We start from the raw sequence: 17672 nt of genomic DNA on the forward strand, positions 1-17672 counted from the left end.
ATGGGTAGAAAGAGAAGAAACGCGCGCAGAGAGAAGGCAGTTTTCGGTTTTTTCCTAGCTCGGCGCCAAGATCTGTGGCGCCGAGCTAGGTGCCACGCGGGACTGCCACGTCACGAAGCTCGGCGCCACAAGCTGTGGCGCCGAGCTGTGTTACCTCGGCGCCACAGGCTGTGGCGCCGAGCTTCGGGTCCAAACGTGCAAATAAAATTTTCGGGGGTCCAAACGTAAATTTTTGACTCGAAAGGGGCTAAAAAACAAAAAATTCGGTCAGACATGTGGAGTTGTGGACAATGGTGGGTGCTTGCGGTTCCCCAGTGTGAGGCGAGGCGAGGTTGGTGTGACATACCAGTCCATCATGTCGTGCCAACGTGACTCGCACAGTCGCCCGCCCTAGGTGAGGCCCAGCCAAGCACGGCCTATCAGAGCGTTGGACTGTGCTCACTCGGCCGCTCTATGGCCCATGAGCTCCAGGCATCTAGTCGCAACTTTTTTCCTTTTTTTCCCTTTAAACCTTTCCTTTTTCTTTTTTAAGAAAAGACAAAATTGGAATCCTCGTGTCGCCGTTCAGCCGTTGGGCTTTGGCCACTCAGCCAGCGCTCACCAACTCACCGAGTGTCCGAGTCGTTGGCTTGGCTTGGCTTGGCTCCGCCCGTTGGCATCGTCTACTCGCCGAAAACCTCGCCGAGTCCCTGCCCTCCCTGGGCGGTGGGCGCGGAAACCCTTCGTCTGTTCGCTAAACCTTGGCGGCCGGATCTCCCACCTTCAGAATCCATCTGGTCTCCTCTATAAAAGCGCTGGGAGGATCTGCCGACTTTGCCGTCCATAGGCGGCGTCTCTCCGGTGTCCTGCGTCTGCGCCGCACACATCCCCCACTCTTCTTCCAGTGAAACAGTTCAGGTAAAATAAGCGACTTTTTACCAGTAATAAATCCATTTTGACCCGTTCCCAAATACTGGCCTTACCTCTATGTCTACAATTTTTTGGTGGAGATTGGGGTTATTCTTGAAATATTTGATTGCCTGCTGTAGTTCCCCTATCGAGCCTCTCTAAATAGAATAATGTACGACCCCACTGTGTTTTAGTGTAAGGTTCGGTGGCCATCATAACGCCCTCACAACATGCGGATTTTTCCGGATCCATTTATGTGTATTTTACCCTCGATTCGACTCTGTCATGTGTTGTTAGTTCAATTCCATTTTGTTGTAATGTATTATTAGTTCATTCGTTTGGTCCGTTCCGTTCAAATTATTTCATTTCAAAGTATGCAGTATGAACTATAACCACACCAAACACTTGCTAAAGAGAGATTCTGATATTTGCCATCAGCAAGAAACAGGTTTGTAAAATTGCCATTAGACCCACATTTTATAGACCCAGCTGGACCCACAATTCATAGACACAGTGTTAATTATAACAAGGAGACAACATTGTGAGTGGCAAAAATCCAATTATCTCCCTTGCTTAAATGATAGCGCCACCAAGTTAGGAAAGGAGACAATTGCATATTTAGGACTTCAAACATAATGCTTCACAATAATACCATTTATAACATTTGTTTTGCAAAATGGGACTATAGACATCACCTAATTGATTATACTGCCATTTACCGCACGCTCTTTCTTTTCTAATATATTCTCATGTATTTTAATGTATTTTATGTTTGAGGAGACACATTTATCATTCGTCGAACGGGAGAGAATCGGCCATGAACCGCGGCCAAGCTTCCCTGTGTCTTTACATAATTATTATTCCTGCCATGGCCACGCCCAACGAGGTCAGCGCGTCCGCCCGTTCTCCGGCCACGAGCAGACGACGCCGCATCCCATGCCTTGGCCGCATATTTCTCTCGAATTGGCTGTGTGAAGTTTTTCTTCCAGATATGTGTTTCCTTTCTAATCCTTGTAGGGCATCATTGTTAAGAACTTCAGCTGCAACATCCACATCGTGCAAAAATGCCAGCAGTGAGCGCATGAAACCATGTTCCAAGACAGAAGAATGCAAATTCAGAATCAACTTATTCAACTACCTGCCAATGTTAAAGTATTTTTTGTTTCTAACGCAGGATAGCAAGCAAAAATGTTAAAGTATCTCACTGAACAGTAAGGCGGAAGGCGCGGCCGTGTGCCCGTGCCCAGCGCGGCGAGGGCTAGCCCAATGGCCTGCACGTCTCTGGCCAGCATGGGCGTAGGGGCAACGGTCCGGCGACGGGCAGTTCTTGAGAGATCGAGTGATCCTTTCTCTCCTCGTCCTTGGCGGCGCATAGCAGATTAGCAGGTGACGAAGAGATGTAAGGGTAAATGTGAGTATAAAATACGTGGAAATAAATTAGAAAAGTGAAAAAATACGATAAATGGTAGTATAATCAATTGGAAGATGTTTATTGTCCCGTTTTTACAAAATAAATGTTTTGGATGGTATTATTGCGAAACGTCATATTTGAAGTCCCAAAAAATTGTCTCGTTAGGAAAGTCAGTTGGCTTGGAAGTTGAAACCATATGGAGGCTTGATTGTTTTTCCCAAGATTTTGGAACTAATGTGTCTGCTACCCAAACACCTGCAATCGTGCCTGTATTTCTTTTGTGCTTTCCTACATGTAATGCCATTTTGTGGCCATCGACGAAGCACAGCTAATGTTTTTTTTTGCCAAATGCCAATTTAAAGGCAAAAACTCTCCTGGAATTGATTGTTGAGGCATCACAGATTGCATTTGCCAGTGCAAGCAAATTTCAGAGATAAGGATGGCAGCACAACTACTTTTCTCCAATGCTTCCAGTTGCCACTGCCCATTAGGCATTTCAAGGATAAACGTTGGGAAGACACTTCTTGGTGAAAGTGCAAGTTTTCAGAGAAAGAAGTCGTTTTCTGGTGGTTCCTATCGCTTTTCTCGATTTGATTGCTCTGCGAACTCCCGCCGAGCTGGGCCAAGGCGCACCAAGGATACTTTATATGACCTTCACCCTGAGATCTCCTTGCTTTATGGAGAAGATAATGGTGCAGCTACCTTATCCAGCAAAGAGCAGGGTATTGACACTACAGCTGAAAGATTGGTGGACACTTCTCCCTCTTACCGCTATAATGAGCCCAGGATTAAAGTCATAGGGGTTGGAGGTGGTGGCTCCAATGCTGTGAACAGGATGATTGAAAGCTCCATGAAGGGTGTGGAATTCTGGATTGTGAACACTGATTTTCAGGCTATGCGGATGTCACCCATTGAACCAGAAAATAGGTTACAGATTGGCCAAGAATTGACACGTGGTCTTGGTGCTGGTGGGAACCCAGAAATTGGCATGAATGCAGCCAAGGAAAGCCAGGAGTTGGTAGAACAGGCAGTTGCTGGTGCCGATATGGTTTTTGTGACGGTAAGTACATATTGCTCAAGCTGTCAAGCATTACACATTTCAGTTTGATCTAGAATGGTCTGCGTTTCTAGTCATCATGGTAGTTATATAATATATAGGGATTATAGAATCAAACCATGTTTTTCTTTCGATTGAATAACTGATAAATGGTATCTATCCATTCTTTAGAAGAATATGATAACCTCTATTTTGATCCTCAAAATCATTTTGCAGGCTGGAATGGGAGGTGGGACAGGCACTGGTGGAGCACCTATTATTGCAGGGATTGCAAAGTCCATGGGTATATTGACTGTTGGAATTGTCACAACCCCATTTTCATTTGAGGGAAGAAGGCGGGCTCTTCAGGCACAAGAAGGAATTGCATCGTTGAGAAGCAATGTTGATACACTGATTGTAATTCCAAATGACAAGTTACTGACTGCTGTGTCCCCAAATACTCCTGTGACAGAAGCATTCAATTTAGCAGATGATATTCTTCGGCAAGGTGTTCGTGGGATATCAGATATAATCACTGTAAGAGAAAATGCTATATGTTGCATCAATCTTACTCCTTTCGTGGATAAATTATATCATGTCCTGTCAAACTCTCCTGCTGTTGAAATATTGTGCATGGTAGACAAGCATGCAATAAAGGATAAACAAACCCTACTGAATTGCTGACGTTATATAAGTTGTGCTAAAGATATGACCTTTTCCTTCTTGATCATTCACTGCCCTGCTAACAGGTTTGAATTAGTGGTTTTACTGTCTAGTTTTCTTTTTACATTAATGCAGAACCAACAAGAAAGTAAAAGTTGAATAACATTGATCTGCATTTGGTTTCTTCCAGAGACATCCTTTTTGCAGAATTTGGTTTCTTGACACTCCATTTGGAAATTGGAAAACCCACGTGCCTGAAAATTCAAACATTTTTAACACATGCTTTCTCATAATGTTCACCTAGATGACAATTGCATGCTATCTACTTGGCTAGAGTGATCATTTCTATGTTTCTTTTTTTTTGCTCGCAGGTGCCAGGTCTGGTGAATGTGGACTTTGCTGATGTTCGATCAGTTATGTCAGATGCTGGCTCATCATTAATGGGCATTGGAACAGCAACAGGTTAGATTTCAGAATTCAGAGAACCATGTTTATTTAGAATCAAATACATACATGGATAACTTCTGTCATATCAAGTTCTCTGTGGAGACCTGAGCATATTATGTTATTGAAAAAAATCAATATGTAGTTTGAACATCTAAATAATAATTATTAATAATGTTGAGTTTGAATTTCTATGCTTCTGGAACATGTCCCCACCAAATCAACAACTAAACCACACATGCCAATACTGTCCTCTTTGTAGGCAAGACACGAGCAAGAGATGCCGCACTCAATGCCATACAGTCTCCTCTACTTGATATTGGTATTGAAAGAGCAACTGGAATTGTATGGAATATCACTGGAGGGAATGATCTAACCTTGACAGAGGTAATGTACTTTCATGTATATCATTTGTGGTGTTTGCCAAGGGCTTCAGCTTTTCAGGAGTTTGAGTTCGCAGCAGGTCGTGGTCGCGTTCTGGTCTGTGGTGGTGCTTCTTTTCTTTTCTTGTCTATTAGCGTGTGTGGGGTATGTTGGAAGGGCATGTTCTAGCCTCTCCCATTCTCTTGTTCATTTTGTACTGCCTCTTTTTTTTTTTGATGAGATAACATGCAGTTCTCTTGCGTTATTACGGATGACTTCTTGAATAGTCAGTTACATTCTAACTGAATCCCACTTGCCGTCGTTTTCTACAGGTGAATGCTGCAGCTGAAGTAATCTATGATCTTGTTGACCCTGGTGCAAATCTGATTTTTGGCTCTGTTATAGATCCGTCATACACTGGTCAAGTATGTCATGGAATAACATTGTTTACTTTGTGGTTAAAATTGTTCTATTCATCAAAACTTACAGGCCCGTAAATTTCACAACTGGTAACTTGATCCTATTGCCATGCCAATAACATTATACATCTGTTCAGGTGAGCATAACTCTAATTGCAACTGGTTTCAAACGCCAGGAGGAAAGTGAGAGCCGGTCTTCACAGGTATCTATTGCAACTTCATTTGTCTGCTTTCCCTTAGAGTATCTCCAGTAGTTTGGGCTAGTTTACCTGCCAAACTAATAAATCTAGTAAGTTAACAGAAGAAATACCAATCTTCAATTTTGTCCTTCTCCAACAGTCTCCTATAGTAGCTTCCTAAATGATTTTACATTCAGATCCCCGAACTATTTCTAACCAATAAAAAATAGTTTATTTGTCTCTTGCTGTTTTCTCGTATGAAACCCTTCATTTTCTTATTTTACTTATACGTCAGTTTACTCCAATCTCCTGAGAAAAGCATCAGACAGGGAACAAGAATACTGAGTTACTCTTGACTGCAGAAACTTACAAGTTGGAGAGGATATTTGTCAACCTTTTATTTTTAGAGCAACTCCCACAATAGCCCTCAAAACAGGGTCAACAAGGCCCTTACTTTTTATTTGAGGGCTCCCTCGCTTTTGAGGGCCGGTTTTCTGGGCCACACTCTAGCATAGCAATGGCCCTCAAAATAGAGCTCTCAAACTCATTCTAGCAGAGAATCTGAGAATGACACATCACACACGAGACCTTGTTATCATTGTCTTTTTCTTGGGTAAAACACTCTGGGACCTGGGCTCATGGTTGTGGTCGGGCACGTCATAATGGAGGGACCCTGGACTCATGGTTGTGGCTGGGCGCGCCATCATGGAGAGTCACAGTCACAACTGCCAAAGAGTTGCGGCTGGGCGCGCCATCGTGGGGAGTCACGGTTGCGCCGCCAGGGGAGTTGCAGTCACCAGTCAGGCGCGCCGAAGTTGTGTTTTTGACCTGGGCACCTATATTTAATTTAGCTACGAGGGCACAAATAGGAGCCCTGCTTGATTTGCTCTTAAATACAGTAGCTTTCCCCCCACCCCAAATTGTTGGAATACACTTTTCTCTTTTGCTAAAAAAATCAATATACCGCGTTGTTTTACAGATGTATTTTCATGAGTAGTAACAGCACTCTTTGCCCAGGCTGGAGAAGACAGCAACCGCGGTCGCTCGGGCTGGTTTTCTCCCACTTCCCAGGAGGAAGGTCATGCATTGCAGATCCCGGAGTTCCTACAGAGGAAAGGGCGTCCAGGGTTTCCACGAGTCTGAACACACTTTGGTTCAATGTTTTTCTTGTCATAGTTTGGTACGATGTAGGTTTGGTTTCTGGGTCTCTTAGTTAGCAAGGTAGAGCAGATGTTCCTGAACCGCATACTAATCTGTGTGCAAACTTCGTCGCCTGAGTACATTGGCTGGGCTGCTTTGCTTCTCAGGAACCTGCAGTAGGTCTCAATTTGCTAGTTATTATGATTAAAAGACATCGCTGAGACCAAATTATAACGTTCCGTGTGAAGAATTACTGGCTCACTGCCAATTTCCTTTCCTTTGCGGCATACATTGTTTCATTAGTCGTTATTTTGGTTTCGTTCAATGTTATGACACCAAAATAGGATTATAAGGGTTAGTTTGGAAACCATTTTCTCAATAAATTTCTATTTTTCGAGGGAAATTAGTTCATTTTCCTTTGAAAAATAGGAACTACTTGAAAAAATGGAGTTTCCAAACTAGCTCTTAGATGGATCATATTATATACCCCATGTCCTAAAATAAAATTTGTTTTAGAAAAATAACAATATTCATACAATAATTAATGTATTGTGTTTTATATATATGTCATTTATTTGAATATAGATAGAAAAATCAATAGCTAAAACGACTGCTATTTTGGAATATTTTGGAATGGAGGGAGTAGTATCAAATCTATTTAGAGATTCAAATGCTAATGCTGGTTGTTATAAATAGGAATGGCTCAGCTCGTTAAGGAACCGAGTCAGCTCGTTTAGCTCGCGATCTACAATAAAAAAGCAATATACATATATATACAACAATATAATCAATTGCTAATTAATTCTAAACCAATTTAGCACTAGAAAAGAGTAATAATACTCACAATTTTACATACCGTATTAATTCAGTACCAAATTAACATAGTTCATCACTTTTAAATTCATCCAACATAAGTGGAGGTTTTGTTTTGTTGACAAATGCTAGCTCGTTCGAGTTAACAAGCTGGGTCGAGCTCGGCTCGAGTTGGCTCGTTAACGAATCGAGCTGAGATACTAGCTCAGCCCATGACAAAATTAAACAAACCAAGTCGAACTGAGTTGACCATGAGCTGAATAAGCTGACAAGCCACGAGTATTATAAATCCACGGATCAAATAGGATCCGCTAATAATTCCAAGTACGAGATAAACATTACTCGACCGGTTCTAAAATATTATCAGATTAATCATACATTCATTAAGTATTTTAGATTAATCATACATTCATTAACATATGAATATAGTTTGCATAGATGTCTATATTCATTATTATTTAAATGAATGTGAACTATGAGCTAGAAAAAACTATATTTTAAGATAGAATGAGTATTATTTTTAGAAGGTTGGTGTACTCGTATTGTTGTTCAGTTTACATTGCATGATGTAGCATTCATGTTTGGGCTTGGTTCGCATTTGTCTTCGCCCTATTGGAGTTCGATCTCGTTCGCTTGCTGCGCTGGTGCGCCCAATCATACAGCCATACAGGCATACAGCAACATGTACAAGGAGAACAAGTGCAAGTTTTTATGTTACCATGGAATCCAAGATGAACTTTTCTTTGTCAACCTTTGTACCTATTTCCTTTTTTTTTTGAAAAAAAATTCTTATGATCCCTTGATTGAGATAGAAAGAATTTTGACCCTATGAAAGAACTGACAGAAAGAAGTGCTAAACAGTTTTTAACTATTCAAAAAATTTCGTTACAAAGTTATGTAAACTGTGACCATTGTCGAGGATGGTGACATCTTCTCTATCTAAATTTGTATCAGAGTCCAAGCCTTATTCAAATACTACCTCCGTTCATAACAGGCCCGTCTACTGCCCCGTGCATATGAGACGACGGCACACGGCCTCCAACTTTTTGGGGCCCAATTTTTTGAGTTTTCTGAATATAATTAATTTAAGAAGGTAAATATTGTTTGATATTTTGTAAAATGATCGGCAAATTCTTAACCTCAAAATAGATAATACGAGAGGATAAAAATATGACAATATATCAAATATTAAGAGCCTATTTTAGACTACTTATATCACTATGTACTATAGGTCATAGCGTCTATTTTTATGTTTTACACCAGGACAAAAAAAAACTCAGAGACGGCCCTGATTCATAAATATATGTCACGTTGATTTTTTTAAAGCTTTGACCACTCGTCGTCTTATTTAAATATTTATGTTAAAATGTAAAATTTTGAGTCAAGCACAAACTAGATTAAATGATAAAATAAATCACAAAAAATGATAACTCGTTATTTTTTAAATAAAACAAGTGTTTAAAGTTTTTTTAAAAAAACAGCGGTGTTATATATTTATGAATGGAGGGAGGAAAATTCGGACTAATAAGGTTCCACAAAAGAGAACATGGCCACAGATGGTCTTCACGCCCACATTCTAGAAACATTCTGTGAACAAGTTCGAATGTGAAATTGAAATCCGACGAAGCTATACAACATTTTTTTTTGCAAGGAAACTATGTACAACATGTGAATAAACACGTGTATGGAATGTACGGCAAAGCAATGTTTCTTGAACTTAAAATTTAATATTTTTTATATTTACAGAAAGAAATGCTAGTCTCGACTCGGACCGAAATTCGCACATCTGGTTCGTATTTACATCCAAGCAGATCTGAAAATTTGTGCGTGTGTGGGTGGCTTATTGAAGGGTCGGCTGCGCTGATCCCGGCATCCCGCCCCCTGATCCCCACGAAGGGACGGACTGTCCTGTCGACGAAACCCGACCATCAACACCGTAAAATAAGGACACAGGTCCACGTGATCGGCTCTCGGCAGTCACCACGGCCTTTGCCTTTCGCTCAAGGAGCCAGCCGTGTGCCGACCCACACTGTCCACAGTTCCTTTCGCTTTTGCGCGGGCAGTGACACAGTTGGGTTGGGCCGTTGGGGTCGGAGCCAGCCAGCCAGCTGCCGAGCCCAACGGGAGGAGGGCCAGAGGACGCTCGCTGGCGCTGCCCTTTATAAATCCGCCGTGCGCGTGCCCCGCCCCCGCAGTAGTAGTACACAGCATCATCAATCGACGCAAGCGCAACCACCTCCTCCCCTCGTGATCCAGCCCTGCCCCGCTTCGTCTAGTTGACATCATTTCCCTTGCGCCTTCTTGCCAGCAATCCATCCAATCCATCCATCGTGATCACCTGGCAACCAAAATGTCAACCGCCACCGCCCCAAGATTGTCCGTCCCCAAATCCTCCGGGGCAAGCTACCGGACCGCCGCTCCGGCGCCCAAGACGGCCCTCTCCTTCGTCGCCGGCCACAAGAGGCAGCAGGCGCTGCCCCGCGCGCGTCTGTCCAGCAGGAGGTTCGTCGTGGCGCCCGCGGCCGTGCACAGGGTGAGGCTGGTCGGGCCGGACGGGGCGGAGCACGAGTTCGAGGCCCCCGAGGACACCTACATCCTGGAGGCGGCCGAGAGCGCCGGCGTGGAGCTGCCCTTCTCCTGCCGCGCCGGGTCCTGCTCCACCTGCGCCGGGAAGATGTCGGCCGGCGAGGTCGACCAGTCGGAGGGCTCGTTCCTCGACGACGGCCAGACGGCCGAGGGCTACCTCCTCACCTGCATCTCCTACCCCAGGGCGGACTGCGTCATCCACACCCACAAGGAGGAGGAGCTGTACTAGTAGAGTTTTGGGTCGCTTATATATGCGACAGTCAGTGTTTGTGGCGAATGCAGTGAACTGATTTGTATACCATACGAGGAATAATTGATTCCAACAATTCCATACAAATCATTGGATCCAACTATAGATGCTAAAAAGGGCGGCACCGCCCCGTCCAGCCCGAGCACGTTTTGGCTCGACCTGTTTGAGCCCGGCACGGATAAGTCCGAACCATTAACTGTGCCGGGCTGTGCCGCCCGACGGGCTGATAGAGTCAGCCGAGCACGCCACTGTTCAGGCCCAATCGTGTCGGGCTGGCCTGGAAAGCACGACCTATGAAGGAGCCTGTGACAGCTCGAGCACAACAAATACTAGAAATATATACAAATTAGAAATATGCATAGAAATATATATATAAATATACATATCAGAAATATACACAGAAATATACAGATCAGAAGTATTCGCAGATTCACACTTGCACATTCACACAGTTGAGATAAATAGTAGATCCTAAATAAAGGATTAGAGCTGTTCGTGCAATAGCTGCCTCATTAAAAACCTTTTTAGGTAAAAACTCACTTCTCGTGAGAAACCCCTAGAAAGTAAAAAAAGAGTACAACTCAGCTCTAATTTAATAGTTCATGTCAAGGTTTTTCAGTTACATATTACAACTTACATCACCAGATTTCCAAATCAACAGAATGGAGTAGGAACTAGGAAGATAAAAGTCCTAAGGGTCATCAAGATAAAGTCCTTCAAAGGCATCTTCAAGTTCTTGGTCCTGTGTAAATGCTGCCCTCTAGCTTCACCAAGTTCTCAGTCTTTCATGCAAAAAAGCAGCTCTACCATTTCTGGTGCTAGGCGCCTTCGTCATTCCTCGATTATCCCGCCACAGAGACTAAATGCAGATTCTGAGGATATAGTTGAAACAAGAACAGAAATAACATCCCTAGCTAAGATGGAGAGAACAGGATAGGACAACTTATGTTCATGCCACCAGCTTAGGATATTGAAGTCCTCATCAAACTTCTGCAAAGTGTCACTATCTAAGTAGGAGGATAGCTCTGTGTCAAGTGAACTAAGGCCAGCACTAGAGTGTGCTTGTTGAAGCAAAGCAAATGCTGATGTTCCACTACCAAGGTTAGGTGTGGTAGAACCAGGATATGAGAACTCAGAGGTACAATCAGATGCATAAATCAATCCTCACTTTTGTTTTCTTTTACCTGTGACAATTGGAGGAGGCACTTGCTGCCTAACTGCACCAAACTTCAGATCATATTTATTAAACATTGTAGACAATTCACTTTTCACACAAGTATAGTAAAGTGAGTAGTTAGTACCAGATAGCCCAGATAATAATCTCAAGATATTGTTGAAACCCCTTAGTTTGGCTCTAGGATCTAATATAAAAGCAAATGCATAGAGCATAGGAATATCCCTACAGTACTTAAGAAACTTAGACTTCATAGGAGCAATAGCATGTCTAAGCAATGCATCATTCTCATACTGATTTAAATGCTGGACAATGTCAAGGATGTTATGCATTATAAGTGGAGATGTAGGATAGTAAACCCTAGAAAGAGTCACAGTAGCATCATAAAACAGTTCAAGAAACTCAAGCAACTTTTCAACCACATACCAATGTGAATTTGTCAACAGATTAGGCTCACCTGGTTTTCTAGGATAGTTAGTGTCCATGAAGACACCAAAGGTTTTCTTGTAAGGAACTAAAGGTTTAAGCATAAGATATGTAGAATTCCATCTCACAGCCATGTCAATGCCAAACTTACGAGGGCACACATTCACAACAACACAGTAGCCCTTAAATGCAGCAATGTGTTGATTAGAAGCATTCAAGAAAACTATTGCAGTTCTAAATGAATCAAGGTAAGGGTTTAGCCTTTTCAAGCCACACTTCACAATCAGGTTTATAATATGACAAGCACAACGTTGATGCAAGAATAAAGTACCAACATAACCGGACAATAATGGACTAAGCTTCTCCATTGCCTTAGAATTGGAAGAGGCATTGTCCAAAGTGATAGAAAAAACTTTATTAACCACTCCATAATCCTCAAGCATAGTCATAACCCTCTCAGTAATGTTCTCACTAGTGTGAGATGTTTCAATTAGTCTAAGCCCAATTACTCTTTTTTCTAATAGCCAGTCCTTAGAAACATAATGAGCAACCACACTAAGATAGTCCTCCTTAGCATTACCACTCCAAATATTAGACGTAATTGCAATAGAAGTAATAGATTGCAAGCATTCAACAACTTTCATACGCTGATCAGTAAAGAACTTAACAAAGTCTCTAGATGTGGTTTGTCTAGATACTTTTTTAAATACAGGATTATGAGATAGTCTAATATACTCTTCAAAAACAGGTGACTCAGCAAAATTAAGAGGAAGATCAAGGATAGCAATCAACCTACACATCTGAGTTCTAGCACGATCAGGACAGTAATCCCAGTTACACACAGAACCATCAAGGTTAAACTTAAGGATTGACTGCTTGCCCTGCTTAGCAAGCTTAACTTTGCAATCACATTGATGCCTAAGCAAATGACCAGTACCACTAGTAGACACAACACTCAATGTACATTTGCACCAGTGACACTAAAAGGGAAATGTGCCCTTGGGCCATTTCTATAAATGTTTTGGTGATTAGATGCCCAACACATAATATTTTGGTTCATATGTGCTAAGTGCTAAAGAGATGAAAAACAAATAATCAAGGTATGACTCTGGCCTTAGTGAATTGTATTTGGTATTAACATATTTCTCTAAGTGCTAGGATGCTTGTCAAATCAAATGAAATTGGATTGGAGAAGTTTGGCTAAGTTCAGCCAAACTTGCACCAGCCTGGGGTGCACCGGACTGTCCGGTGCCCAAGCTGGCCCAGCGACGAACTCGTCGCTCTCGGGAAAAAGTCGAGGGCGCTACAACTAAAATCACTGGACTGTCCAGTGAGCAGTGCCAACGGTCGGCTGCGATCAGCGGGAGAAACGTGGCCGAGCCAACGGTCACTAGGCCACACCGGACTGTTCGGTGTGCACCGGACAGTGTCCGGTGCGCCAAGGATACCAAAGGACCAATGGTCGGCTTTGCAAGAAAAGGAAAGGAATTGGGCACTGTTCATGTCCGGTGGTGCACCGGATTGCCCGGTGCGCCAACCGGCAGAAGGCAAGAATTGCCTACCAAATGGAGTTCCAACGGCTCATAGCTATCTTGGGGCTATAAAAGGGACTCCTAGGCGCATGGAGTAGACACGCAAGCATCTATTGAACATCCTAAGACGCATAGACTCTGCAAACACGCATCCGGATCATCGTGATTGAGAATTGATCACTTCATGAGCTGTAGACTTGTTGTGTTGTTTTGTGTGCTCTCTTCTTGACTTGTGTGCGTGGGATTGCTGCGATTCTAGCTCTTGCGTGTGTTTCTTTCCCTCCCTTACTCTTGTGCTTTTTGTTGTGATCAACATTGTAAGGGTGAGAGGCTCCAACTTGTGGAGATTCCTCACAAACGGGAAATAACTATAAGGAAGAAAACCGTGGTATTCAAGTGGATCATCGGATCACTTGAAAGGGGTTTAGTGCAACCCTCGTCCATTGGGATGCCACAACGTGAAAGTAGGCAAGTGTTCTACTTGGCCAAACCACGGGATAAAATCACAGTGTCTTTTGTGTCTCTTGTCATTATATCTTGGTTTGAATTCACTAACATTTCATAAACCAAGTTTGCGGTATTTAGTGTTGAATTTTACAGGATCACCTATTTACCCCTCTCTAGGTGCTCTCAATTGGTATCAGAGCCGTACTCTTCATTCAGGGACTAACCGTCCGAAGAGATGGATCCTAAGGGTAAGGGGATGGTGATTAACAATAAGGAGAAGGAGACTCTCTTCGTCAACGAGCCAAGAGATGATAAGCCCACTGACTCAGGCTCGAGTCACAAGAAGAGGGATGGAAAGAAGCAGAGGCGCATAAAGAAGATCATCTACTACGATAGCGACGCCTCCTCTTCTTTACCAAGGGATGACGACGACGAAGACTCTTTGTCGAAAAAGAAAATGGTTAATCAAAACTATTCTTTGGATTATTCTCGCCTCCCTTGTAATTCGAATGCCCATTTACTATCTATTCCACTTGGAAAACCCCCACACTTCGACGGAGAGGACTATTCATTTTGTAGTCATAAAATGTGTAGTCACTTATTTTCTCTCCATCCTAGTATTTGGGAAATTATTGAAAATGTAATGCATTTCGATAGCATTGATAATCCTGTATTCATAAATGAGCAAATACATAAGAATGCCCAAGCCACTACTGTTTTGCTAGCATCTCTATGCAGAGATGAATATAACAAAGTGAGCAGCTTGGACAATGCCAAGCAAATATGGGATACCCTCAAGATCTCTCACGAGGGTAATGATGCTACCATGATCACCAAGATGGAACTGGTGGAAGGCGAGCTGAGGAGGTTCGCCATGATAAGGGGAGAGGAGCCAACACAAACGTACAATAGGCTCAAGGCCCTTGTCAACAAAATTCAAAGCTACGGGAGCACAAGATGGATGGATCATGACGTCGTTCCGACTCATGCTAAGGTCATTTATTGTTATTGATCCTCATCTTGTAAACCTTATTCGTGAGAACCCCAGGTACAACAAGATGACGTTCGAGGAAATCCTTGGAAAATTCGTAAGCGGGCGCATGATGGTGAAGGAAGCAAGGTATGTGGACGATGCCTTAAACGGACCACTTCCTGTCTACGAGCCACAGCCTGTAGCTCTCAAAGCAACTAGCAGCAAGGAGGTGCTACTTAGCAAGGTACCGCAAGTGGAGGCTGCCGGGCTAAACGAGGACGAGATGGCGCTCATCATGAAGCGTTTCAAGACCGCCTTGAAGGGACACAAGGAGTATCCCAACAAGAACAAATCAAGGGAAAAGCACTCCTGCTTCAAGTGTGGTAAGTCTGGTCATTTTATAGCACAATGTCCCGATAATGACAATGACCAGGCACAAGAAAAGAAAGGGAAGAAGGAAAGAAAGAAGAACTATAGGAAGGCAAAGGGCGAGGCACACATTGGAAAGGAATGGGACTTCGACTGTTCTTCATCCGACTTCGATGATGAAGGACTAGCTGCCTCGGCCTTCGACAAGTCCTCCCTCTTCCCCAACGAACGCCACACGTGCCTTATGGCTAAGAAGAAAAAGGTACGTATTCGAGATACCCCTAAGTATTCTTCTTCTAAAGATGAGGAATTTTCTGATGATGATGAAATATATTATAGTGATCTTTTTAAAGGATTAGATAGATCTAAGGTAGACAAAATAAATGAATTGATTGATGCACTTAATGAAAAAACAAGCTACTAGAAAAACAAGAAGATATTCTCTATTAGGAACATGATAAGTTTATTAGTGTTCAAAAATCTCTTGCACTAGAAGTTAAGAAAAATGAACTATGGTCTTCTGAGTTGTCTACCTGTCATGACTCTATTTTTAGTCTAAAGAATTTAAATATTAAGCTAGAAAAAGTTAATGTGGCTAGTTCATGTGTAGAGCATGTTGTGATTTGCAATAGGTGTAAAGATTTTAATATTGATGCTTGTAATGAACATGCCTCTACTATTCTTAAATTAAACAATGATGTTGCAAGTCTTAATGCTCAACTTAAGATTTGCAAGGATAACTATGAGAAACTAAAATTTGCTAGGATGCCTACACCATTGGTAGACACCTCTCAATTAAGGATGGACTTGGTTCCCAAAAGGAAACCAAGAACTTTACAGGCCATATGACTTCCAATCTCAACAAGGAGAAAGGGAAGGCTCCTATGGCTAGTAGTTCTCAAAAGAACCATGCCTATTTTATAAAAAAATTTCTAGTGTTACTCATCATGATAAGTGTAATAATCATTCTGTTTTTCCTGTATATCATGATGATGTATTTAGTTCTCATGCCATGTTTGCAACTAGGTCCTCTTATGCTCATGGTAGAAATAGGCCTAGGCATAATCATGTTGTTTCTCATGTGCCTAGGAAATGCTAAAGTAGTTGAGACTATTTACCAAACATGTGATGCTTCATTTGTACTGTCATGTTGAAATGCTAAAGTAGTTGCTAGAAAGTTGGGATCTAAATGCAAGAGAGACAAAACTTGCATTTGGGTTCCAAAATCTATTGTAACTAACCTTATAGGACCCAAATGAGTTGGGTACCTAAAACCCAAGCTTAATTATCTTGCAGGTTTATGCATCTGGGGGCTCAAGCTAGATTATTGATAGCGGATGCACAAACCACATGACAGGGGAGAAGAAAATGTTCACCTCCTACGTCAAGAACAGGGATTCCCAAGACACTATCATTTTTAAAGGATTAGGCAAGATTGCCATCACAACCGAGCACTCGATCTCTAATGTGTTTTTAGTAGAATCGCTCGGGTACAATTTGTTGTCTATAAGCCAATTATGTCATATGAGCTATAATTGTTTATTTACAAATATTGATGTATCTGTCTTTAGAAGAAGTGATGGTTCATTAGCTTTTAAGGGTGTATTAGACGACAAGCTCTACTTAGTTGATTTCTCAAAAGAGAATGCCGATCTAGATGCATGCTTAATTGCTAAGAGTAACATGGGCTAGCTCTGGCACCGCCATCTAGCACATGTTGGAATGAAGAACCTTCATAAGCTTCTAAAGGGAGAACATGTGTTAGGACTAACCGATGTCTGATTTGGGAAAGACAGACCTTGTGCAGCGTGCCAAGTAGGGAAGTAGGTGGGAAGTACTCATCAAAGCAAGAATGTAATGACAACATCAAGACCACTGGAACTCCTACACATGGATCTCTTTAGGCCCGTTGCCTATCTCAGCATCGGGGGAAGCAAGTATGGTCTTGTTATTGTAGATGATTTTTCCCGCTTCACTTGGGTTTTCTTTTTGCAGGATAAATCTGAGACCCAAGGAACCCTAAAGCGCTTCTTAAGGAGAGCTCAAAATGAATTTGAGCTAAAGGTGAAAAGATAAGGAGAGACAATGGATCGGAATTCAAGAACCTTCAAGTCAAAGATTATCTTGAGAAGGAAGGCATCAAGCACGAGTTCTCCGCTCCCTACACACCACAACAAAATAGTGTAGTAGAGAGGAAGAACAAGATGCTAATTGACATGGCAAGGACTATGCTTGGAGAATACAAGACGCCTGAGCGGTTTTGGTCGAAAGCTGTGAATACAGCCTGCCATGCCATAAACCGGCTCTATCTGCATCGCCTCCTCAAGAAGACTTCTTATGTACTACTAACCGGTAACAAACCTAATGTTTCATATTTTCATGTATTTGGGAGCAAATGTTACATATTGGTGAAGAAAGGTAGTGTTGGGGGCCTTCGTCTTCCGAAGGTCCTCAAAAACATGATTAACAATGTTTCCCAAGTATTATGTATGTACAGGAACCTTCGGACATGTAATGAAGACATACACAATATGAAAAGCATGGTTGGCGTCCTGCTTC

At 42.4% G+C, this 17672-nt stretch overlaps 2 protein-coding genes across 4 annotated transcripts; both read left to right on the forward strand.

The window, feature by feature from the left end:
• Positions 1-289: 289 nt before the first annotated feature.
• Positions 290-6830, forward strand: LOC103635604 (cell division protein FtsZ homolog 2-1, chloroplastic). 3 transcript variants are annotated; one of them, XM_008658017.3, is made up of 8 exons: positions 290-897; positions 2662-3359; positions 3573-3872; positions 4370-4460; positions 4705-4829; positions 5138-5230; positions 5362-5427; positions 6421-6830. In XM_008658017.3, exons 2-8 carry the CDS (start codon positions 2739-2741, stop codon positions 6544-6546), a joined length of 1422 nt encoding a protein of 473 aa, XP_008656239.1. In that variant the 5' UTR covers positions 290-897; positions 2662-2738; the 3' UTR covers positions 6547-6830. The 3 variants fall into 3 exon arrangements, with proteins under 3 accessions (XP_008656239.1, XP_020398041.1, XP_035817633.1); XM_020542452.2 differs by having other exon boundaries at positions 6383-6821; XM_035961740.1 differs by having other exon boundaries at positions 562-897; positions 2063-3359.
• Positions 6831-9553: 2723 nt separating this feature from the next.
• On the forward strand, positions 9554-10279 carry LOC100281226 (ferredoxin-6). Its single transcript, NM_001367190.1, has one exon. It carries the CDS (start codon positions 9707-9709, stop codon positions 10169-10171), a length of 465 nt encoding a protein of 154 aa, NP_001354119.1. The 5' UTR covers positions 9554-9706; the 3' UTR covers positions 10172-10279.
• Positions 10280-17672: the final 7393 nt, after the last annotated feature.

The sequence above is a fragment of the Zea mays genome, chromosome 8, assembly GCF_902167145.1.
Source record: "Zea mays cultivar B73 chromosome 8, Zm-B73-REFERENCE-NAM-5.0, whole genome shotgun sequence".
In the NCBI taxonomy this organism is placed as follows: domain Eukaryota; kingdom Viridiplantae; phylum Streptophyta; class Magnoliopsida; order Poales; family Poaceae; genus Zea; species Zea mays.